Source organism: Parus major, chromosome 1 (assembly GCF_001522545.3).
Source record: "Parus major isolate Abel chromosome 1, Parus_major1.1, whole genome shotgun sequence".
NCBI classification, from domain to species: domain Eukaryota; kingdom Metazoa; phylum Chordata; class Aves; order Passeriformes; family Paridae; genus Parus; species Parus major.
In genome coordinates, this window is record NC_031768.1 from 79,754,614 (window position 1) to 79,781,237 (window position 26,624).

Below are 26,624 nucleotides of genomic sequence, written 5' to 3' on the forward strand. Positions count from 1 at the left end.
CTAGCACAACTCCTGGGGGACCACCAAGACAACTGGTGGGGTACCTCTCTAGGGGCTGCAGGAGCATCGCGGGGTCAGGGTGCTGGAGGGCAGCTGGCACTGATCCCTTCCTGGGAGCATGGTATGTGTGGGGCTGCAGGGCCTGGGGGTACTGGCATACCCGGGCTTGGTGATGTGTGTGATATAGTCCCTCTGCTCACAACGGGCGGTTTGTCTTGCTAGGAAGGTATAATGGAAACGGGAATGTATTTGTTTTCCAGAGACAGCCAGGATTAGCTCAGCCATAGACTTTCCTGTGTGACCTTGGGACAGATCACTTGGCTCTGCTCAGCGAGTCCCGCCTGTTACTTATTTAATAATCAAAGCTAATCTCCCCACGTGCAAAAATGATTCATTATGGGACTGAGGGAGGCAGAGATAGCACTAGGCGAGCAGGGGGACAGAGACATAAGCACCAGTGTAGATGCACACATGCACGTCTGTATGCACAGCCACTTAGTTGTGGCAGCACAGGTAGCTATGCTGGGAGTTAACCTCGACCAGGAATTTTTTTCTAAGACCCAGATATACGCATTTATTTGAAAAAATGCGATCCTGCTTGCCAAATGTGACCACCGTGGCAATTTTTACCACCGGTTGATTTCTAGGTTGTTTTATTTTTGTCTTCCCCTTCCACAGACCTGCCCTGCAAGCGCCAGCGGCGGGCGGTGCTCAGTACCAGGGACAGCTCCTCGCTGCCCGCTCCCCTCCGCGCCGCTGTCCGCAGGCAGCGCTGTCCCGCACCCAGGGCTCCGCACCCCGCCAGCCCCTCTCACATTCCATCTCTTCCCTGAGAAAGCAATTTCCGGTGGTGGGGAGGGGGTGGCTGGGTGCAGGGAGAGCCAGGACGTTTCTTTCTCCTAGTCTTGAAGACAAAGTAGGGGATCTTCTCAAAAGTGGCAGAGAATCATATTGAAAACATACCACTCTAAATCCTGAAAGGGAAAGATGTATAGAGGAGTTAACTGAAAGGCTCTTTAAATTCCCTATGATTTGTTTTTTCTAATTACCACATTCCAAAACATTTCTATCGCATGCTAATCTTTAGTGAATCCTCAAATACTTTGACTACATTTTAATATTTATGTTACACGATCATAGCACTGATCATTATTTCAAATATTCAAAGAGTCTTCTTTGGGTCCCTGTATGGATTTTCTGTCATTTTATCTTCCTACATAGTTCTGATATTGCTGGCATATTTGTAGTACTGGCATTCCACCATAACCACTCTTGTTGCAAATTGCTGGAAAATGTTTTCTGAAACTGCTATTGCCTTTTCTTAATCACCTCCTCCATCCCATACAGTTTTATTAATTAATAAAATGTCTAGGATTACAGATGAAAACACACCTGAGCTAGTAGTCCCTGCATCACATGGTATAACTGGGTTTTGGTAACAGCAGCAGTACGCAGTATATTTGGCAAAATTACAGAGATCTTTGCAAGTTTCTCTGGGAAGTTAAGTACCTACATATTAAAGCCAAAATTGTTTCATCAGCCTGAAAGCATGTGTGGGAATAACATGGGGAAGAACTTCCAGGGATGGCTAAGCATCTTGTTGATAATTAAAGCATTTCTGTTTATTAGCTATGAAGCAATGAGATAAGCACTTCAGTCTGTCACTTCTGGTGGACATTCTTACCAAATGGAGAAAATTCTCCCTTGCTGCTTAGCTTTTTTGTATTTCTAAGGGGAATTATAGAAAACTGCTTCATAGTCCCTCCTTTTGTACAAAACTGTTTGTTTTGTTTTTTTTTTTGCCAAAGAGCTTTATCCAATGTCCACTGGAATTTGCAGAGCTGATAATGTAATGAACAATGTTTGCTTGATGTTGTGTTTTTAGTTTGCTTTGTTTTATTTGTGGACAGAAAAAATAAACCATAGTAGAAATCTCAGAACAGGGCGCTCATATTTCATGATTTTCAAATGATGCACCATTTGAGTGCATCAGGTTTTGTGTGACCAAAGTGCATTACCTCTGAGGAATGGGTAGTGGAGACCTCCTCCTGCAAAATGAGCCTCCCCAGAACATTGGGAGATAGATTTCCAGAACAGCTTGAATCCAACGCTTGGAGTTTGCAATGCCATAGCAGAACTCGGCAAAGCTTAGCATCCTGAGTGCACTTTCTTCTTACATTGGTCCAAATCAAGATGAGCTGAGAGGTTTCTTTCTTTATGTAACTGTTTTATAAGGCTGTTCCATATTTTGCTACTGTAAGATCTTCACTGCAAGATAAGTGACATGACTGACTCTTAACCAGTAATTCAGTTGCTGCTTGCTATGTTTTTGTCTTCTCTGATGACAAAACAGAGGTCACTTCATTGGGATACATTGATTTGATTCATATCAACATATATTGTCTCATTTCTGATGGATTTAAATTTACTGTGGTATGTATTATAAATGAATGCCTGGAAAGCATTTAATCAGCAGGTACAATGGCTTTAAGTTATACAAACATAACATACAAGTAAATTTTCTCACTACAAATGAATAGATTTTAAGAACCTTAGTTTTTGTGATTTTTCTGATCCTGAAAATCCTTTAAGGAGAACCTTAAACTTTAGGTAAATGTTTACAGATATTTGACCAATAGTAAGTATTCTTCTTCTGAGAAGCACAGAACATATTCCCAAGTGCTTTCCTGGATTGGGCCATGAGTTTTATTACAGCACTGTTCTTTGATTAAGTAATCTGATGGGTTTTTTAAAATTATTTAAATCTGCCTGAAAATTCAGAAACTATGAACTAGCTTGCTGTAAACTTACAAAAGTGTAACAAAGAGGAAACCTGAAGGGAAGCATTGTTACTTCTCTCTTTTTAATTTCTTCTTGTTTTTTTTTTTTTTTTACCCATGATACAGATTCGAATAAATAAAACAATTTCCCTCAGCTGATTTGGTGTTTTTCATGTTAGAAACCACCGTGCCAAGTGGGTTCAGATTGCAAAGCACAGGTGCTCCGCTGCGGGGTCACTAGTGGGCGCTGCTATAATAATGTAAGCCCCTATGGAAAGAGAATCACCCCGCAGCTTTAAACACAAGTTACACTTGCGGGAGCAGAAGCCCTTAACAACAGTCAGATGCATCCCATGTTCAAACTCTCAGCCACAAATACAATGGAAAATCATCTCTTCGTGGACTGCTGCTCACAGTCTGATTTTTGATCAAGTTTTTTAATTAATGCCCTTAGATATTAGTGTACTTTTTGGGTTTTTTTTGGTCTCTACAGATTGCAAGTGCAGATGGACATGCATGTAAGATAGGTCTAATTTTGAAAGATTTATATATTTTTAATAATGAAAGATTTGTGTGTTGTTTCATGGAATATTACAGATGCTCATTTTCTACTCGGTTAAACCTCAACATGAAGTAGCTGGAACTCTGCCTTAAGGGAACAGCTGAGAACTTCTTCTGACAGAGCCTGGCGTGAAGTTTATATTGCCAGGGAGAACAGAGGTCACAGGGACATGTTGAGTGCTTCATCAGATCTGTGTCTTCAGTCATCTGGGTAGTATGTAAATTTTGTCTAGGGCTAGACTGAACAAAGGGCAGATAGGCAGTGCTATTTTTCTGTCCTACTTCTTCTGCAATTGCTCCAAGCCTGAAGCTAGTGCAGCAGAAGACTGAGACCAAAGTGTCCTCTACTGTTCAAGCATGTGACTTCAGGATAAGTTTATAGTTAGATCCATAACTGAAATAAGCAAGAAACATTGACACACCAGTAATTAAGTACCTGATTCCATTTCGCTTATGTTTCAGTCAATTTGGGCTAAGTCCATTAATGATGAAGAAATTGAAAAGCGTGAAAAATAAATTTGACCCTAATTCCTGTGCATGTTGTCCATCAATGAAAACAAAACAGATAAATTATTAATTGGGAAACAATTCCCATTACTTTGTGCATGCACTCAGAAGCTCACTGTCTTTGAAACTGCCAATACCTCTGTTCTCAATTTGAGGGCTATACCATGTCAAATTCCCTTTAGGATTATCTCTAACAAATTAAACAAGAGTTATATTTAAGCTTATGAAATTTTACTTAATTTTGTTTTAGTACTTATCCTGCTTGCAATAATAAGCTGCCTGTAGTAAGAGAGAATTGTAATCAAAACGTGGAGGGACTTGTATGTGATTCTTTTGGGAGAGAAGCGCAGTGAAATTGTATATTTGAATAGTTCCCTTGGCCATCTTCTCTTCAGGAAGACATTCTCCAGGAAATATAATTAGTGTGCTTAGTCTATCAGCTCACTTCTCAGCCATTTTGCCTGCAACAGGATTTGTTACATGATTAGTCTCAGGATATCTTCTCATGGCATGGTGAGCTGTGCCCATCAGAAGCATGACAGGCAATGAACACCAACTGAAACACAGGAAATTCTATTTAAATACATACAAAAAAGTCTTTTCTACTCTGTAGTCAAACTGGTTTGCCCAAAAATGTTGTGGGTTCTCCATCCTAAGAGATATTAAGAACCTGACTGGATATAAGGCTAAGAAATCTGTTTTAGTTGAACTTACAGTAAGCAGAGACCAGACCAGATAACACCTCAATCATTCTGGTCTTAAGTTTATGAGTGCAAGACCAGAGAACCAGATCTTTATTACGCAATTCAAATACTTCAAAATATTAGTCAATAGAAATTCCAAGTTGCTTCATTGTGTTATGAAAAGCCTCAGAAAATATTGACTTCAGATGCTTTGGGTGTGAATCTTAAGCCAAATACTATAAAACAGAAGCAGTGTGCTCAATGTAATTAGGAACTTTTTAAGTCCCAAGTAAATTGACCTTAGCTTTAATACAGTGAAGACTGTTCATTAATTGTGGAGCAACGACAGCCTGCATCTGGCCCCTTCTTTTCCCTTGAATGCCTTGGAGGGGAAAGATTTTATTGCTTTCAGAAATACGAATCCCTCAGCTATGACATATCCTAGTATTGTGGAACCAGAAATATGAAGGAGATCTTCAACATTGTCTGATTCTTTACCCTGTAATTTTATACTGATAGACACAACTATAAGCAGAGGAGAGCAAACAGCTGTTCTTTGGAGGGAAAAAGATATAAATGGCCTTCCTTCCCTATCTTTCTCATATATCCTGTATGGAAATTTTTAATCCATAGACACAAGGCCAAAGCATTTGGTGAATGTGTGTTGCAGAATTAAAACGGTAGATTGTATGGTTTTTTTGTACCATGAACTCACCCCAAGCCCTTGAACTCTCTCTATTTGCACATCTGCAGATTCACAGGCAGGTAGGTTATAAAAAGGCATCTCATTGCATATCCAGTTACAGTCTGCAGCAGAGCTGGCACTTTTCTAAATATACTTGGGTTCTGGATATATAGCCTTAATCTGAGAAGTTCAGAAAAATAAGCATCCATGGTTTTAAATAACAGAGTACTATTTCTGTTCAAATGTTAGTAAGTTAATAAATAATTAATTATTTTTAAAGTCATAATACAGTCAATTAATTAAAGATACAGGAATTTAACAGCTGTGATCTTGAACAAGGATATCCCCTGTCGTTCATCCTTTTGACTGTTTGCAAATTATATGGTACCAGTTTCAGAGTGATGGAACAAATAATTGCAAGACATAAGCAATAGTGATAGTCTGTAATTAGGGACTAATTAACCTGAACTGAACTGCTGTTATTCCTTAGTGGTAAAGGGTTACAGTATTTACAAGCCAACTCTTCACAGAACAGAAACACCCAAACCTTCTTGAAATGCTTTACGGTTGTCTGAACCTTATTTGATTATTAGCACTTTATATCACAAAAAATAATATTACATGAACTTATTAATGTTGCAATTAATATTATATGTTTTTTCTTTTTAAGGATTTGCATTTTATTTGGGAATACTCACTCAAACTCACTCTTCTGTGAAAATAATTTTTAATTTATACTTCTAGGTAAAATAATAGAGAAAGCCTAGCATCAAGCAGAAGAATGTTTTTATATTTGTGTGTTTCATCTTCAGAATCAGGAAGATAGTTTCACTGTGTCACTATACTGAATGACCTAGTTGTAAGGAGTAAATTCAAGAATAAAATCCTGTGAGATTTTCAACTTGAAGAAACAGAGGTAGATTTTCTATTGCGATGGTTTCTTTTACTTTACAATGTCTAGGTGCTGTAGAAGTCATTGTTAATGAATTAGAAGTGATGTCTGAAATGTATGAAATTTTTAATTTTTTTTATTGTATAAAAAGATTGATGTAATAAAACTGAGACTGGGGTCTTCCCCAGAATTTTGCAGTTGTTTTGTTAAAAATAAAACTGAGCATATTGGTTCACTTAGTAGCTCAGCATTTTAGATTTAAAAGTGCACTTACCTTTCTGTACTATCAAAGGCAGGTGAGGAATAATAGATGGTATTTAATATGCTTAGGGATCAAGACTTGGCAAACAACTTTAAGCACCATATTTTAAATTGGAAGCATTCTGCTGCAAATCCACTGCCAGGTGCAGGACATTTTCAAGTACGTTTTCTACTTCCACAAGTTAACCACAGCCCAAGATGTGAACTATCTGCTGATTTATTTATTTATTTATCCTTCAGCAACAGTAAAGATGAGTGAAGATTGCATTGCAGTCTATACATAAATGTAGCTGATCAAATATTTTGGGCATTAGTTCATCTGTACAGTCTTTGTGTTGACTTCTTGATATCAGCACAGTCTGTAAGGCTGTGTACAGCATTACGATTCTTCAAAGTGCTTTTTGATGATTTTTGAAGTAAGACTACAAAAAGGTGAAAATAATTTCATGGCTTGTCTGTTTTAGAATTATTGTTCCTTTGCTTAAAACAAATATAAATATTAGTAACAAAATCAGTTTTCTTAATCTCATTTAAAAGCCAATTTGTTTCATGCTGGATTTTGCAAAGTTAAAACAGATTTATACATTCTGCATTCCTTAGAATTACAGCTTTGTGTGTCAACAGCAGTTTCCTAGTGTTGAAATGGAAATAGAGTGTAGCCCAGGATGCATTACTGTGGCATTTGTACATTAGAGATAAAGCGTCTGAAATTAAAGGGAGTTGTTTTCAAAGACATGCATTAGAAGTGGCAACACACCTTTCTTCTATAGAATTAAATACTTGCCAGACTTTTGTGCTTTTGAAAACATTTCCCCAAAGATTTTTTAATCATGGTTGTCAAAAAGAAAGAAGTTAATTTATACCAGTAGAAGTACAAGCCTAAGATTGTGAAACACTCAAGTGAGATAAAGTTTTCCAGCTTGAAAATGATGAAAGTAAGCATACACAGTAGACAATGTATTACAAGCATTGATTGCTGTAGAAATAGGTGCAATTCTAGAAAATAGTATAAGATATAGTATCTTACTATATAAGATTACATATATTGCTAACTTTATAAACAATTTTAAAGATCTTTTTCTTATTTATTAATTTTTGAAGGGTATGAGGATTATGACCTCATGTGCAGCTCTGCATAGATGTCCACTTGGAGCTGACGGTGACTCCTTAGAGAACAGATGCCAACTCCTGGTTAACAATCAGTATAGTGCTCCTTCTATCAAGAAGATTTGATAACTGCTTTTCACCAGCTCTCCAACTTTTTTTCCATCATGTTGTCTCTACCAGCCTAAAATTTCCTAAAATGGTCCTTCTGCTGCTCCTTGCAATCCTGCTGTTGAAGGAAGATGTCTGTGGGAACTTCGGGCTTTTTGTTTCAGCACAGGCAAATGAGAGAAGAGTGGTTGCACACATGCCTGGTGATATTATCATTGGAGCTCTATTCTCTGTCCATCATCAACCAACTGTTGACAAAGTTCATGAGAGGAAATGTGGAGAGGTAAGAGAGCAGTATGGGATTCAGAGAGTGGAGGCAATGCTACATACCCTTGACAGAATTAATTTGGACCCCACACTGTTGCCAAATATAACATTAGGATGTGAAATAAGGGACTCCTGCTGGCATTCTGCTGTGGCTTTGGAGCAGAGCATTGAGTTTATAAGGGACTCTCTGATTTCTTCTGAAGAAGAGGAAGGGATGGTGCGATGTGTGGATGGATCATCATCGTCTTTCCGCTCCAAGAAACCCATTGTTGGTGTCATTGGGCCTGGCTCCAGCTCTGTTGCTATCCAGGTCCAGAACTTGTTGCAGCTTTTCAATATACCTCAGATTGCTTATTCTGCCACAAGCATGGACCTAAGTGACAAAACTCTGTTCAAGTATTTTATGAGAGTGGTGCCATCTGATGCACAGCAAGCAAAGGCGATGGTGGACATTGTCAAACGCTATAACTGGACCTATGTTTCTGCTGTACACACTGAAGGTAAGAGGCTGCTTGTTACCATATAAAAATGCCTTTGAAATACTCTGATGTGGTCTAATTGATGGATGATGACAATTTGATGTTGCTAGATTTTTTCCAGTTAGCTGTCAACAGTATAGACTTTTACTTAATAGTAACTTTACATTCTCTGTGGCTCTGAAGTAGCATCATGTTGTCAATGGCTGAAAACTAATTTTGAAATACAGGATGGTGTGTGTTCTAGGGCCACTCATTGGTAAAAGTGTTTGATCTGGAGTCTCCTAAATGACCTTAATTTAATTTAATTAACACTTATTTATTTTTCTTTATCTACTAATCAGTGTATTTATTTAGAATAATAATTATGACTATTTTAGAATCAATGGATAGTGAAAAAGCATCTGGTCTTCATAGTGCAGATAAGAGCTAAATCATCATCTGAAATTGTAGCTGAGTCAGAATGTGTTTCTGCTTAATATCTGAGCCACAGAGGCACAGGTACTAGAAAACATGCAAATCTGAGTAATATATTTGAATGCAAATTGTCCCAGCTCCTTGAGATGAGAAATCTTTCCATCCTTTTTACAGTACTCCATGCAGTATTGCTCCACTTCTTCCTCTGACTCTGGCCATTGGTTTTGGGAGAGAACAAGGGAAGTTTCCTTGAATTTCCTCACACATTCATGCTCCATCAGGTGTCCAGGAAATCAGAACTGTGTGCTAAATTGCTTTCCTCTTTTTATCTATTTGACATAGAGCTTAAGCCTTTTATCCAGTGTTCAGAAGAGTATGTGATTAAAGGAAAATACTATGGAAAAGTACACTTGATTTCATTATTACTCATGCTGATAGAATTGATTTCCTGTTAGAAGTGACTAGAAATTCATACTGTCTTAAGAGCAAATTTCATCAGCCCCTGCCCAATGACACTACTATTTAAGGAGTTTTATGGCAGTAAGTTCTGTGATGAGTTTTAGGACCTCACCTCGTTGCTTCTGTTCAAATAGACAGATGCTGAATGGCAGGCTAAGAATACAATCTGAGAATGAAAAATGTAAAGAGATTGAGTAGTGGTGGTGACGTTGCTGAACAGTGGCAGATGCTGCTGGCCTTATTACAACCAATAGAGAGCAGATTGCCCTTCCCACACACTGAGTATGCTTCTCTGGCAGGCTTTATACTAATCAAAGCCCCTTCTGAGGAGAAGCTGGTCCAATGGTATAATGTCAAAATTTTTTCCTCCTAAAGATATGCAGAGAACTTATTCTGCAGTATTAAAAAACCCCCAAAATTTAGAACTCGAATGACTGTCACAACCACGTTTCCATTATGATAGTGAGAGCTGATAAATATCTGAAGCCTCTTTTGTATGGGGATGCATGAATACATTAACAGTTCAATCTAAAACTTCAGTGTTCAAAACCGTGTACAAATCACTGTACATGACATCAGGTAGTGAGGGTATTCTGTAACAGCTGATGCCTTTGGCATGATTAGGTGTGCAGCCTTTTCTTCACAGATACATATGTATAACATCATGGTCAAAAACAATGCTACTAACAATAGCATAAGGTTTTATATCCTGTCTACTTTTGATGATTCATCTAGTTTTTGCAGTGAGCAACTTTTACGCTTTCTGTTGAGATGGGATATTTTTATATTCATTGTGGGAATAGTCATGCTTATATCAAGGTCTGATTCTTCACAGAGTGAAAATATGTACTTTTCTACTTTCTGTGGACACTCTTTGCAGCAGAGGGTAGCACACAGCACATTAATCTTATGGCAGAGGAACTTTTTGTACTATGCACTGGAAAGAAGGGAATAGGGACACAAGGGCTGGAGTGGGACATAGATGCTATGGGCAAGATGAGAAGTAAATGAGAGAAGAGCTGAATGTGAAGAAGGAGAAAAACAAAATAATATATGTAGTATGACAGGTGCCTGCTTCTGCCATTATTAAAGTGGATATGGTAGGTGGAACATTGTTAAAATCTGAGGCCTCATTCACAGCATATTTACAGCAATATAATTTTGGACTTCGGTGAAAGAACATCAAACTTGGGTGAACCTTATGATCCTATTATCTAGTTGCATAGTCTGGTAAGCATGATGAATAGGCTCTCCAGGTAACTAACATCAAAAGTTTCATTACAATAGAACAGATGGTATTTATGATGGAATAGAAAAATACTACCTGATTAAGGTACTTCTTTGAAACGTGACAATGTCTGATGCCCGGGGCACTTTCCAAAGATCATGGCACATCTTATCCTTTGCATTGTTGCTTTTTAAAATAACCTTTAGAAAACCCTACACATGAATGCTAAAGAAAAGGAATTGAGTAAATAAACAAAAGAGAGATTTATTTATTTATTTATTTATTTAGTAATTATTTTTCATTTTACTATAGTATCTTGCAACTTATTATAAATATGCCATTCATCTCAGTGTCCTACATTCACATTCAGGTATTATTTCAAACAGAAAAAAAAAAAAGAAGTTAAATCCTGCTCCTTGGAATTTTTGTCGAGGTAGGATCTTGTCCACCCATAGAAGGTAGTCTTTCTTTTCATGCTTACGGTAGTTCTGGCCAGTTATGTTCACCTTTAGCTAATTTTCATTTATTAATTTGTTTGTTAACCAGACTCTTCTGATCTTTATGATCATATTGTGATCATTGGCTTCTGTGAATGATTTCCATGGAGAGGGAGGGGCCCTCTCCTCCAAAGCTGGATGGGGAGTAAAAAAGAGGCATGAAAAGTCTGTTAGTTTCATTCCTTTGGTAGTTCCATCAGCAGATAAATTTATAGGTCTCTTTTTTGTCTAGCATAAGAAAAGCCTGGCATACAGCAACAGTTTCATAATAAAAATCTCCTTTTTTGACTCTTTCCTTATGCATTTACTAATTATCTTTTCTGCCGTGGATGAATGTTTTGGGAGGCTGATCTGAAGTTGTGTTGTTAAACCCTTACTTAAGACTTCCAGATTTAGAATTCACAAAAAAAAAATTGAGAGATTCTTGTAAGATTTGCTCCTTTGACATTTAGCATTACAAATTAAACTAGCTGATTCCTCCAGGTTTACAAGCTACTTCTAAAAGTAATTTTTTTCCTTAAAATGGGAAGAAAGCCACACTGCTGTCAGTGTAGCTCTTGTAATTTTAAGGAGGAATGTTCTTCAATCTCTTCAATAGAAAAGTGAGCAACAAATGAATGACATTTCTCATAAAAACCCAGTCATCTTCACTTTCTGTAGTGTATTTTACATAGACCAATCAGAAATCTTTGCAAGTCTTAGTCCTGGGCTGGAACTTTGTCTTGTTTGGCTCTGTCAGGAATCATTACCATAGTTATCTTCCACCACTCTCCAACTCTTCATTGAATTGAATCACTTGTGGGGCTCTACTCTGAACCAATCTGGCTTTAAAATAAAACCTTTTCATGCACAATGAGGGCTGTTTTTCAAAAAAGCCTTATCAGTTTTGAGGTTCAGTCCAAATTGTGGCCCTGTGAACAGACAAGTTAGCAGTGCATGGCAGGGAGCTAGGAGTGAGCAGGAATGAAGGAAAATGGGATGTGAAAATCCTTGTACTAAAGACATATCACTCAAAGCCTGGAGCAATTGCCTTCAAACTTATGGATTACTACAACAGGCATGCAAGAGTGATCTGGAGTTCCTACTGATCCAGCTCTTTCAGTTGGTGTTACAGAGGGTTTTTTACCACTTCTTTGGTAGGAGCATAGCTTAAACAAACTTTCCTTAAAATTAAATGAGCATTCACTTCTTAAACCAACTTCATAGACAGACAGCAGACAATGCAACCGAGAGCTCTGTGTGCGCTGCAAAAGCATCACAGGAAAGAGAAGGCCCCTAATTTAGTCTCACAATCTTAAAAGAATGCTTGAGATCCTTTTTAGCTCATGTAACTGTTGTCCACCTCTGTGGAAACTGAGGTGGAAACTTTCCTGCACACAGGAAGGCATAGACAAGGAAATATATGCATGTGTTTTTGGGTGGTGATGGTTGGTGTGCAGGTGGACCATGCAGCTCATGCACCATGGGCATTTTTCTCAGCCTTTTCTTGCTTAGCCACTTGACACCACAGTTAATCGAAAACGGTGGGAGAAATAAGGAAGAGTCTGGCTGGCTTTTGAAAGAGACAGAGTTGCCTGTTTACCTCATTTCCCATATGAAAGCATCCCCTGGTCTTTTTGAAAGATCAAAGGAAAATATGTGCAATTTTCTCTTCTCCTGTCATTGTGGTTTGAAAGCCTCATTCTGAAAGCCAGTTTGAATTCAATACCCTCCTGTTAAGCAGGCTGACATTTGGATCAGGCCTTCATAGACAGCAACTCAATCCCTGAGAATCTCAATCTCTCACAATCTCTGCTTAAAATTTGCCTGGATTCAAATGCATTAATAACTAGAAAGACAATTTTCATTGCCATTGGAAACCACTTATTTTGCTGCACTGAATGGGGTGAAGAGGTGATGTATGGTATGCTGGAAAAATAGAACTGTACAGGGGTACAACTGATACACAATAAGCCAAATATATTAGGGATGGCAAGGGAGAAATTTATTCTGGTTATGTAAGAGGTGTAATTTGGTTTTGAACACAGCCTTAAGAAATAAGACAGTTTGTTGACATTTTCTTCAGGCAGCTCTGCAGGTAAACATTGAATAAAATTCATCTTCAAAGTCCTCTGCGTTTAACATCACTTTCCTCCATTTAAATCTATCTTAAGTGCATATAAAGAGGTGGTTCACATTCATTTGCTTAGGATGCAATCTGGCATCCTAAGCAGACCTTTTTTTCCTTGCACATAAAGGTTGTTTCACACAGTTCTTTTCATATTTGCTCAAATGTGTCTGGTTAAAAGTCCTTTTTCGCCCCCATTCTTTGCTCCCAAATAAAAAAGCTAAATCAAAATTAGTCATAGTCTGTGAGAACAAAATGATGAAATGAATGAAAAAGCTGAAACAAGCTGATGCTTATGTTAAACCAGTTGCCTGGAACAAGCTGTATTTATATGAGGTCTTTGCTTCACACTCTAGATTTTTCTCCTTTAGAGACAACAATTGCATCATGGTCAAAAATATTATTTGCTTTTCACAAAGTAATACAATTGAAATATTTTTTTACATGCAGGGAAAAAAAACACGGTGAAATAATATACCAGGAACATCTATGGTAGTCCATGGAAATATTTTCAGTTGTAGGCAAAATCTATTTCTAAAAATCCATTTCTGATAATAGAAGAACTTCCTGTCTAAAGACTGGAGTGTATTCTATTCCAGAAATGCTTAATTTTTGCTATTGGGTAAAATAATTATGTGTTTGGAGTTTTCTGAAATTACTTTTGAAATGTTTCAAACATAAATTTTGGAAATCAGAATTATCACAAGTTGATATTCTCTTAATCACATTAATCTTGTAGCAAAACTGAAAAAATATCTCTCATCTGAAATAAAATATGGGGGGAAAATACCCAGTTCAAGCTCCAGTCCCATCCTGTTGCTTGCTCGTTTTTATTGAATGCTGACATCTGAAAGAGGTAGTCGTTTTCTTGCTTAATTTCAAATATTTATCCTAGTATCCCAGTTGTGAAAAGTGAGCAAATGCAATCTGCCAGCTGGGAATACTGAGAGAAAAAAATGAAGTAACATTGAGTTAATGTTTGTGTTGCTCTGCCCAGACAACATTTCACACTGCTGTTAGCTGCTCAGGCCAGACACACCTGTGGTGACGGCTCTTGACTGACAGAAAACATAAAGTGAGGGGTACACTCTCCATTCTGTGAGTGTAACAGGGATGAAAATTCCTAGGGAAAATACCATGAAACTGCAAAAGGAGTATGAGCAAGGAGGTATGCTATTCTAAAGCTTAAAAAGAAAATTAATTTTTAAAGGAATAATGGAAGGGAGACTTAGCTAAGAGCAGGTCATCTGGGTTGTGAAAATGTCACTTTGCTTCTTTTGTTTAGGGACTAAGTGTTTGAATGTCATTTTTTCAGCCACTTAGACTCTATAGCAACTCAGTGAAAGTTTCAGTGTCATGAAACTTGCCTTTACTGAGAAGAAACAATGGGAGTCCAGCAACCTCCAGTTTCATCGTCTATTTTTCCACTGCTCGAGGCCTGGAAAGATCCCAGTTACTGTCCTCATGCCCAGGCTGAAACTCTTCAGTCAGAGAGGGATCTATAAAATTGATGAGATTTGGAAATCTTTCAGAAAATGAAGTTTCACTGCACAGTGCTTACTGGGTCAGAGCAGTTTTATGAAAGATGGTTCTTCTAATATGTCTTATCAAATGCCTCTGGACTGGGGCAATGATTCCTTTTTTGTATCAGTCATATCCCTGTCTTTGAGATTAAAAAGTATATGCTATAGACCTGGTTGGAAAACAGATATTCCATGCAATTAAAAAAAAAAATACATTTCCTGAAGTAATTTGTACCAAATCAGAATTCAAAGCTAAAGTAACATTTTTTAGTGAATAAGAGCTCTGAAAAAAATTAGAATTTGGTCAAAATACACTGCTTGATGGGGTTATATTAAAAGTTGATAAGAGGTAACTTGATAAATCAAATGGGACCTTCATTCTAAACTGTGTTCACTTTTAATTGCTTTCACAAGTATTAGTGTCCCTTAATAGTTTTGGGAAAAGGTGTTTTATTCAAGGAAGAGCTGAAAGTTTCCCTTACATTCCATTTTATTTAGCATCTGTTTTATATCACTAATCCTGTACACAAATTAAACATTTTTGGATACATTGAAATGTATCCAAAATTAATCTAATAATTAAAGAGAAGATGATAAACAAGGTCCCATTATTCATTATTTGTGAACATTTGCGCTACTTCTGAATCTTTGTTCCTTATTTCTCAAACCTTAAATTTTTCTTTTTTCATGTATATTACCTAGTTAAATCATTAATTTGTGAAGTAATTTTTCATAGATTTTATCATATCTAAATATTGATATAAGGAAAAAAACAAACCACCAAATGCAAAAAACTGTCAAAACATTATTCCATATTCCTTGAAATAGATTCTGTTCTTGAGAGTTCAGGGGTGATCGGAACACAATTGTGATCAGAATCAGAAACAAGGGGAGAGAGACAGAAAAAAAGCTATCCAACACCATTGGAAGGACTAGGATGAGAACACACTTTTCAGAGTGCTAGTTTAAGACCACAGGTAGGAGAAGGATTTACAAGAAAATAAAATTTAATTTCCTACAGAAACAAGGAAAAAAGAGGATGTGCTGCATTTGTCAGTGTCTTTATGTATCAAAACCATATCATAGGCAGCTTAATAGTGCAGGAATTAAATCAATGATGCTTCAAAATTTGAAATTTTCTGTGCAGTTAAGGAGCAGAGTAGATATTTACATTGGTCCATAGATGAAGAACATTTCCTGTCTATAAGAGCTAATTTGTGATTTCTTTGAAAGCTAAGAAAGGGCAAAGGGCTTGTGCTGGATCTTTTAAACTTCTGCCTTCCCTAAGGAAGTTCTGAGTAGCTGATCCTTGCATCGTGCAGGAGACTGTGATCTTGGAGGTGAGCCAAAAATTATAGACTTTGCTTTAATTTAGTTTGAAAGCCACTGGAGAGAGAATAATGTTGCATCCATCTTACTAAAGTCTGATTGCAGGCTCATGATGTGGAGGCAGCCCATGCTGTAATGCACAGTGTTTATATCATTATATTGTATGTGTATACATTAAAGGAGTGATTGGGAAGGCTATTAACAGAACAGTTGCCATCGACTTTGGCAGTTGAATTTGCAGACAATATTTTTCATAAATCACTGCCTTGTTCTTAAACGAACATAATGTAACTCATAATTCTGAATATACTGACTGGAAAAGAATGTATTTAAGATTTCCTTTAACTGAGGGGTTTGATTTTTCTTTCTGGAAGTCTGACAACATTTATGGCTGGCCAGATACATGGTCCAGGTGATATATGTGAAAGCCTCCATATAAAATCAATTACACTGTGAAAGGCCAAACAAACAATGTATGGGCAATGGCTTTTCTCAAAGTGCATTGTGTACTTGAAGAATTGCAAAGATAATATCTGGGGCAGATGCTAAAGCATCACACTGAAGGAGTCCCATGGCCAAAATCTAACCTAACTGTTAAGAACGATGAGAGTATGAGAGAACATGAGAGTATGAGAGTATTAAGAACAATGAGAGTATGTCGTGATCTAGTCAGATGCTTTCTATTTGTCTTTAACTAGGATTAGATGTTTGTTTGTACCTTTTATTCTTGAGATAGATTTCTTCTAACTTTCTAGTAGACATTACAGGGGGTAGGAAGAAGAATAGAGAACGTACTGCCAAAAAGTACTTTTGAGGTGCAAAATCATGGTGAGGGGATTGAGATAAGGATCTAGGAAATTTCCTTACTTCAGTGAAGGTAGCTACAGCAGACAATTTAGTTCTCCAAGACTGCCATTCTGGAATGCACAGAGCAAGCGTATATAAACTATAGTTGATCACATATGGCGGAATCACAGAACTTGTTCACCATTCCCTGATTTTAATTTATAGAAATCTCTTCTCCATATCTTATTTCTACTGTGTAGGATAGGTAATGAAATGACAGCTAGTTATTAGTAGTTGTTATTTCAGCTAAAATGTATTGTTTATGAAGATATACACAGAGCATCTTCACCTAAGGACCTCATGTAGAGACAGAGTTGATTTCACTATTGGGTAGTCTGTTCAGACTGTGAATTGTTCATGCTTCAAATGAAATAACCAGCTGTGTTTCTCCAACCTACAGCCCTTTATTATGGTAAGTTCTTCCCAGAGAAAAGCTTCTCTTCCCAGGCATTGTTCTAATCTTTGTTTTTATGAAACCAAAGTGCTTTCATTCTCCTGTCACTTCTGTAAAGTGGCTTTTCCAGTTGCTGAGTTTTTCTTACAGTCCTTGAATGAATCTTTCCAGTTTTGTCAAATTATTTTTCAAGAACATGTACCCTTTTTTAAGGGAAATAGGTATTCCATTTTCTTCACCTTGAATTCAGGCAGGACTTCAGCATACAAAGTGATATTTCTTAATTTATTAGCAAACCATTACAGTGGTGGCCTGTAAATATATAGTTTATTTTTCCCTTTAGAGTTATCTGCCTCCCTCTTGTCATAACTTCTGCTTATCTGACTTACTATTTCACCAGCCTCAAGGTTCAGTGGTGTTTTTTGAACCCACTTCCCACTGTTTCTTTTTTGGTTGCATTAATTCTTTACTGCTACCCCTGGTTAGGTTTGATGTTTTTTCCTCTTATCCCTTCCTGGTCAAAATAAGATTACCAAGCACCTGCAGGTAGATAATTTTATAAATATTACAGGATGCACTGATTTGGAAGTTTCTAAAACTTTTGGTTCATGTGACCCTGACTATCAATCAATGCAGACTGAGCCCTGGATAAAATAAAGGCCATCAAAATTATACACTATTTTCAAGTTTTTCACCTGGATAATCTAGTCTTAGTCCAGATGTATTCTAAAATTCAGGCTTGAAAGTCCATATTCTCCTTTTAAAATATATGATTCTAAATAGTTATATTTTTCAACAAGTCTATGTTCTTAATGCTTAGTGTATTACAGTTGTTAAATTTGCAGGTTTGGCATTTAGTGAAAAGACATTTTTTCACATTCAAGCAAAGCATTGAAGGTGAAAGATAAACTGAAAATCTTCCTCTATTTTACTTCCAACAAGCTTCATATTCAACTTCAGTCTCAATTACGTTAGGATAGGGTTCTTGAACACAATATCTGTTGCACTTGAAGAATCCGAGACTATCTTCTCTCCATCAGGTTGCTTCGAATATGGTCCTTTGTAAGCAAGGGGAGTGAGCAGTCAGGGAGAATGTGAACATGCTCTTGGGTATGTTCCCTCACTTGCAGATGATATTGTAGGTGTCTGTGATCTGAGAGCACTTCTGAACGTGTAGCAGAGATGTATCCTGACAGAAAATGGTTGAAGCTATATTTCAGCATGAAAAAGGGGAAAAAGCTCCTTTCCCATTCTGTTGCAGCTTGTTTATTGAGTTTTGTCAAAGTTCAAATTGTTTGTTGGTTTGTTCCTTCTCCCCCAGGTTAGGTCTAATGGTTTCTCCCTGTTGTTATTCCTGCCCACATCCTGTCCATCAAAGCAAACCCCTCCCTTCCTTCTTGAAAGTTCCTTGTCTGTCACCCCAGCCCTGCCCCTACTCCCTCGTCCATCATTGTAAACCCCACCCTGTCCTTCAGATCCTCCCCTGTCAATCATTTGTCTCTCAAGGTCCCACTGGTTAGTGTATCTTGCTCCCTCCCTCTCTGTATTCCTATTGGCTCTGAATTTGTGATCCCCTCCCCGTACTCCTCCCCTCAGGATTCCCTATTGGTTCACGGCTTATACCCTCCCCTGGAGACCTGGCTGTACTTAACCCCTGCACACCTGCGCTCAGGCCTCTCTCACATCTGACCCTTTTCTAGTGTGGGTTCCTTGTTTCCTTGTCCCAACAAACTTTTACTGGGAACTTCAATCCAAGAGAGACTTCTCTACTTTCTTGCCTTCACCCCTGATGCCGTGCACCACAGAGCTTGGGGCGGCCCAAGACTCCGCAGGTTTTGCTGAGGGGAAAGCCTGCTCCCCAGTGATTCCCCACTCTTGGCGCTCGCCTGAGCCAGAATGCAAAAAGAAAACCCTAGAGCTAGCCAGAGCACCAGTGCAGAGTAGTGTCACCATTCCAACCTTCGGAAGCTTGGAATGGGATCTTACACCTTTGTTGATGGAGAAAAAGTAGACTCATTTCCATGTTGTTTTTCATCTCAGGCAAGAATTTTATCATAGGTTTCCAAAGAAGTCCAGAAGAAAAATAAATAAAAACTTGTAGGTGCTGTTCATTTGGTTTTATGAGTAGAACACAACTTCATGTAGCATCTGATAGGTAAGTAATCTTTCCTTTTTCTTCCATCTTTACTACACAAAAATACAGGACTCAAATCCTTTTCACATTAATAGAAGCTTTCGAAAAGGTTAGGATGTGTGTCTAAAATAGAACTCTGAGAGAGTACGTATCTTTCCAATATAAGATTTTCATATGTCTTTAGTCATGGTTATATATAAAAATGGCTTCTTTTGTTTTTTCATTCCAGCAGCACTGTGGGATGTGAAGTTACCTTGCTTGTTTTCACACAAATGCAAAAAGACAAGCAATTTTTCTGGCCTCTTTCTTTTCTGAAAGGGCAAGTATGAGACAAACTACAATTTAAGGGGTCTGAAAAAAAAGGTTAAAGTTAGTTCAGATTCTCTCTTTTTCCTGGCTTAAATATCTGCCTTGAAAGTCCACTATACAAGGTGTTTCAGTGCTCAGCTTCTTATTTTGACATGTTCATGCCTCCTGAACAGATAGTGATATGTAGCTGGTCTGTGTCTTACTGGGTATGGAGCTGAAGATTTTGTGCACTCAGACAGAATTTCTATGGAAGATTTTTTTCTTTTTTTCTTTAAAGGTATTTATGCAAAGTGTGTCTGTCATCACATTTAAGTTGTTCAGAATAAAACATCTGGTGCAGCATGCATTCAGAGATCTCAGCCTTATGGGTTTTGCATAGAAGACAGACTGCTGCACTGACTGGGACAGGCTAGGAGGTTAGCATCTTCTGGAAAGCTGCCTTAAATTCAACTGAGCTGTGTAAGCTTTATAGTTATAACAACATCCTGCCCTGGAGTTTTATTGAGAAGTGAGAGTTGCTTGACCTATAGACTTACTAATTGCCCATTTTCTCCAGCTTGTGGGTGAGTGACGTGTAAATAGGCCAGGAACAGGAGACAAAGTGCTGACAAGAGCCTCAGTGACCCGTGGTCAGTTATACCCATATCAGGCTATGGTGAAGCCTCTCCAATTGCATGTGATGGCATATTCATCCCACTCAGCCACTTTAGGACATGGAAGGCTACTGTGTATTCTACTCTATGCTGTGGACCCACCTTTGGTGCTTGATTAACTTGTGTCTCTGTGGATGGAAACACCGTAGTCCATCTCTTACACCCCCCTTCAAGTGTGGCAATCAAATCAAATCACCCAAACTAGAAAAGTCAGCCTGAGAGTACTGGCCATGGTGAGCATGACAGTGGAGTGGCTACTGGAGAAGGGAGTTTGGGATGGTTTATATGGAAGTGAGAGAGCCAGTTGTGTGCTCTTCTGGACTATCTGCGTGGCCCTGATGAGATTGTAGATACCATACCAGTATCTTACGATGGAGAGACTGGTTCAAGTACACGTTTGGGCTGTACCATTGCAGTATTGTGCTCAACTCATCAGTCCTTTGGGAAGTGTGGCATGGGGTACAACGTTCTGGAGCTGAGCAGCTCAATGCAACAGGCTGGATCAGAGCTGCTTTGGGTGTGCCTGCAGCCCCATCTGTAGCCTGGTGGGGACATGCCATCAGCCATCTGCAAGGGGTCTGCTTAATGATTTTATAAAGGTTTGGCATTTTGTAGGCTGAGCATTGGCACACATGGGCGTCTTAGAAGCATTTGTTCCAAACACCCACATTTCAAGTGTGTGATGAAAGTTCTGTGAGGAGCAATACTTTGGAGAGAAGGGACACTCAGACACCACTTGCAATGTGGGGCAAAGAAACTCATGGACCTGCAGTTTGAATACATATTTTTGGTACCGAACACACAGGCGATTGTGCCCTTTAGAGAAGGTGCTCTGAAACATTGAGAAAAAGGCATCTTGATTGACGTAGCTCCCCTGGAAGAAAGAGAACACCAGAAACATGGGAAAATGAAACTTGGTTCCTTTTTCTCTTTTACACAAAAGCTTTTATCTGATTCTGTTTTTTTCTCCTCTCGAACAGTTGGTAGAGTGGGTGTTACATCCAACACCTCCGTGTGACAAATCTCAGCCTACAAAATACTGACATGTTACATTTCATTAACCATATGGGACCTAATTATTCTGCCAGCTAAAATACAGGTGCAAGTCCTAAAGGACCTGTTTGCTGTATGTACATGGGCCCTATAGAATTTCACAGTTTTTTTGTCTACACAAATCAGAGAATTCATTTGATACTTATGATATGGATGACTTCATCAAGCTGTATAGAGCCTAAGTTTTAATATCTACCTGAAGTAAAAGGTAAGTTTTTACTCACAAGATTGAAGGGTTTAGAGGAGAAGGGACAGCATCTATGTGTGTACTGAAAATAAACAATTTGTCAGAGTCTTCCTGGGAAGTAGTGTTTTAGCATTTTGCAGTCATGTCCATAAAGAAAACTGGCCAAAGGTAGCCACATTCCTTAAAACAGCAGAGCATTGACATCCTCTGTCTGCAGACAACCTGGAACAAAGTGGCCCAGATTTGGCAGTGCTCTCCCTGCCCTGTCTGTCCTGCTGAGATGTTGGCTCAAAGACATGAGCACAACATAATGCCACTTGCAGCAATTTCATTACAGATTATTTTATCAGGTGGGCTGTGGAAGGACAGGAGTGAACTCTGTGCAGATTGGATGTGAGTGCTAATAGGGCTCTTAGCAAGAGGAAGCAGAATATCAAAGGTCTAGGTGAAGGAGAAACCCAAGAGTACGGGATTAAGAGAAAGAAATTGCAGGAATAGCAATGGTGCTTAAGATGAATTGCTTCACTGAAACAATTCTAGACACGAGTACTTAATACACCCTAGTTCCTATACAGAAAATTCCACCTACAAGCCCTGAAATGCTTCATGAAGTTAATATAATTTTATTGCTAGGAAACCAAAGGCCTGAAAGCTGCTGTGCTGTACTGGAGGATAACCATGGCACCTATCTTGTTTCTCAGACCTCTGTTCTTCCTTGAACTGGGCTGTGTTTCATGGTTGATAGTCATGACCTGTTACTATACAGGAGGTGCCACATTGGGTCTTTCAACTGTTGTATGTGTAACACAAGCCCTGAAGTTGTTCTTCAAACCAGAAATGAAAATGCAGTGCGGTGCTCTCAGTATTCCTGAAGACAACGGTAAATTTCAAAACAAACTAAGGAATACAGCAGTAATTCAGAACGGTGTTTGCTTTTATGAGTAAGTGGCTGATTTGTCCTAGATAGATCAAGTAGAAATGACTGAATTTTACTTTATAAAATGACCCTTCAATCATGTTAATACTTTCTTATAAGGTGATGGCTTCTCTCTGTCAAGATATGTCATTTTGATATGATCATGGTAGAGGTGCTACTAGCTTCATTGCACAAGCAAAAAATTAGTAATTACTTCACTGTTTTCTAGAGGTGTTTGTAAAAAAATCATACCTGAAACTATGATAATATTTGAGAGGGTTTTGTGTGTATTTGTTCTCTACATTAGTGTGAAAACGTGTTTTTATAACATTTTCCTTATATTTTTTTTCTGTGGAGAACAGATAAACATTTTATAGTGAAAGGAGATGATTTTTTTAATGGAAAATGTTTTTCAAAATAGCAAGAATGAGAGTTTGTTAAATTTCATTTTCTCTTGGTGGAATTTGCTGTAACCTTATCACCTACTGCCCACAGTTCTGGACATCCATGGGTGAGACATAATATGCCCAAGGGTTATTTTTACTGTCCTCTAAAAATAGCAACAGTGAATTTGCAGTGAAACTGTTTTGTTAATCCGCATTGATATGTGAGAAGATGCTCTGATTTCAAAGATCAGCACTTTGCCATGCATGCAAAATTTGCTGAATAAATAATTAGACTGATTGCATTGGGTTTAAATATAATTTAAGAAGTATTTGGGGCACCATACCAAGTAATTACATATCTCAGAGGCAAAGAGAGTTGGTCAGATTGTGAAGATGATCTATTTATGGACTTTGCTTGAAATGTGCTACATGTAAAATACATTATTCTAAGGTCCACAATGACGTTATTGACTCAGTATAATCTTTGCAACTGAAAAGTCTACAAAAAGTTACCAAGCGACAGGAAAGGATATATACTGCACTCTTTCTAACCACATTTTGCTTAAAGTTATGAGCAGTTTACAAACAGTCAATAATTTTTTACTAATTACTTATGATCTGTATGCTATCTAGATATCTAATGTTTCTAACAGAAAGTCAGTAGTACCAAAACACCCAGTCCTACAGTCGAAAAAGTTACCAGACCTATCTGTCAATAAAAGAGCTGTGGAAAAAACACCCCTTGGGTGCTCAGTCTATTTTTCAGTCTGAGATACATTGCCTTGACTCAGTGCTGTGCTTGTATGGTGTCCTGTCCTGCATTTCTTCACCACACAATTTGCGAACACATGCATTGCCAGTTTGTTCAACAGGAGCATGAAGATTTCTTTCACAGGCGAGAATTGTTTTATGGTTTTTTTCCTACAACTCCGTCTTTGCTCTGGTTCTGTTGTCTACCTTATTTGCACTGAAAGTTTTTCCTCTCTCTTGCTATGCATTTGAATAGAATCTAGCATCCAGGTACCATCACCTTAGCTGGTGCTCATATACATCATTATAAGTAATTTGCTAAAAGAATTACCATTCCCAAACAGTAGCATTTTCAGTCGTGACTTAGTTTACTGTTAGAGCCTCAGTCCTTTCCTTTTATCAACATTTTTATTTCTGTAGTCCTGAGAGTGCAGTGGAATTGGACTAAAAGTGATGGCAGTTTCAATCCATCACGTACTCTGCAGGGTTCTGGTTCAGCAAGTGCTCTGAGCCCTTTTGCTATTTTTACTCTGAACAAGTGAGCTGTCTAAGGAGCAGCAAATCAAAAAAGCATCCTTTTCTGATAGACAATAGACTTCTGATTCTATGTTTGACAAATTTTTAATATTTTCTGTTAGAACAAGAACAAGAACTGTTCCTGCTGATGAAGGAATTGCCTGCTTGCCTTAATTATATGTTTTGTCAAGGACTCTTATTTTGTGTGGCAATCAGTTTATTCATTTTCAGACCAGCAATACTTTTCTCTGAGCAAACCCATTTCACCCTTAGGACTTGATTGAAGCAGAAACGGGTATATTAGTGTAAATTCTGTAAAACCAGAACCTTGGAAAATAGAATTGTTGCCGGGGAGCATTGGTAGTTACGGAAATGCTTGTTCTGCATATTTGGGTAGTCGATAAAAAATGGTAGTTGTAATATGCTGGTGGCTCAAAATTGTATCTGTAAATTATGCCCTCATGAAACTTTGGGCACTACTCCAGTTCTGAAGTCAACACCTTATGTTTCGCATATTTCTGTGAGTAATTGTAGACTTTTTGAAACAGATTAACCTGCAGTTGTTTGGAACAGGAAATTGAATCTCCTTGAGCATGTGTGTATCAGAAAATAAAAAAGACCAATGGCTGTGCTTAGGGACTGCACTTCCTAGCAGTTTGCTCATCCCTGCTTTGGTTATGGACTGTTGCAATGACCCCTATACAAAGCAAAGCTGCTGCAATGAAGGCTGGAGCTAAGCAATGCATGCAAAATAATTTGTGTTACTTGTCCTTGTTCTGTCCATTCTCCCATTGTGCAGAAGCCCCTTCATAAACATAAAAAAGCAACATTCTTTTTACAGGAGTAAATGTCATGGAATTCTGATTTTTCTGTTGCCGTACCTGAAGAATCTCAATTTGCTTTTTCTTGAAAAGCTGGTTAAATCTGATAATACCAGACCTGCATATTTTGAATACTTTGTGATTCATGCTGTCTCCAACTGTGCCTGGAAATTATTTGGGACAGTTCAGGCAAAAATGATTCCAGGGACTATTATAGCAATTTAATATTGTAGAGAATCATGTTTCCCTGCTAGTGAGTGCTCTCTGATGATGAATATACCAGTATAAATGTTACCTTTTTTTCTTGATAAATACCTTTCTTAACCTGCAGGCATATATTAAACAAAGCAGTTATCAGTAGAAGCACAAGCACAGTTTTTTTTATTCCATTTGAATCTTTGCATACTTCTCTTTGTTTTTCAAGGATCTTAATTTCTTTTCAGCTCTCTACAGCTTGTTGAGATATTTAGTAGCTGAAAATGTATTATTATTAAATGTGCTTTGTTTTATTGGAGTGAATAATGAGACTCTAAAAAATGCTGTGAACTTACTCAGTTTTAATTAAATGAATATATTTTGTATAAACATTATCTTGTATTGAAAGAGGCCTCATTTCAGAGGAAAAGGTGTTTGAAAAATTAAAAACGATAATGAATTATATAAATTAGACTAGTCAGGATCAAACAGTTCAATACAAAGCCAAAGAAGAGGCACTAGCAAAAGTGGTGATTATGATTCTATGGTTCTGACTTTTTTATGCCAGTTAATGATATCTATTGGAATGGGATCTACTGGTAATGGATTTTCCCACTGGGAATGGAGGGAAGAGCTATGAAACCCATAAGGAATTTTATTTAGATAATGTGTCCTGGGTATCCAAAATAATAATTAAGTAAAAATTGTAAAAGTCAAGATGAATTAAGTCTCAAAAAGTAAATAAAAACAGATACCTAAAGTCTACTGTTGATGTCTGCAAAGTTATGAAGAACAAGAACAGATTGAGTCAACATTAAAAGTAATTCAATCTTGGTCCTAGGCCAGAACAAACATTTCTTGGCATAAAATTGGTAGAAAAGATGACTCTATTTCATTTTTTCAAGCTGCTAACTAAATTGTCCCAAAGACCCTGTTCACACAATGCAGAGTCACTTCTGAGGGGTGATTCAACCCTTAATTTCAGTTAACTCTTTGGTAGTGATTACTGCCTTCCTAACTCAGGTGCTTTAGATAAATATTTGAAATTATGTGGGCCGAATAACAGACTTAATAAAGATGAAGAGTTTAGAATATGAAGGCAAAGGCAAATTGATTGGTAGGAAGGATAATATGGAAATAGAAATGACTGCAACTGAAGTGGAAGAGCAGCTCTTCAGTAAAATTAAAGGCAGTGTCAGATAATTGTGGTCCCAATGGATTAGGAATTGTTATTTGAAAAACCATAAATCTGGCAGCAGTGTTTTATCTGGAGGGACTTTAATCTTTTGGATGTTTTTCAAAGAAAACGTTATTTCAGGAGTGGCACTGTAACACTGAAGAATAACATAGACCATGGATAAGATTTAATACATATTTGTGTGAGTAAAATGACTTCATTATCCACAGATCATGTCTCTGCAGTATGTCTGCTTTCAAGAAAAATTTGAAGAGAAGGGTATGGAAGTAAGTGTAAGATCCCAGATATGCATCACCCTTTTTTCAAGTGATCATTGATTTTAATTGTTTTCTCCATAAAGGGAGAAAATGTTGTTTAGATGTCGTTTTTTAAGGCTTGT

At 37.8% G+C, this 26,624-nt stretch overlaps 1 protein-coding gene across 5 annotated transcripts in view; it reads left to right on the plus strand.

Moving 5' to 3' along the window:
• The window catches only part of GRM5 (glutamate metabotropic receptor 5), a 242,278-nt gene that overhangs the window by 1,835 nt on the left and 213,819 nt on the right, over positions 1–26,624 (plus strand). For all 5 annotated transcript variants that reach the window (XM_015634851.3, XM_015634842.2, XM_015634871.2 and 2 more), the window contains one exon: positions 7,471–8,351. In XM_015634851.3, the coding sequence (XP_015490337.1) occupies positions 7,673–8,351 (679 nt within the window). In that variant the 5' untranslated portion in view covers positions 7,471–7,672. The remainder of the gene's footprint in view (positions 1–7,470; positions 8,352–26,624) is intronic.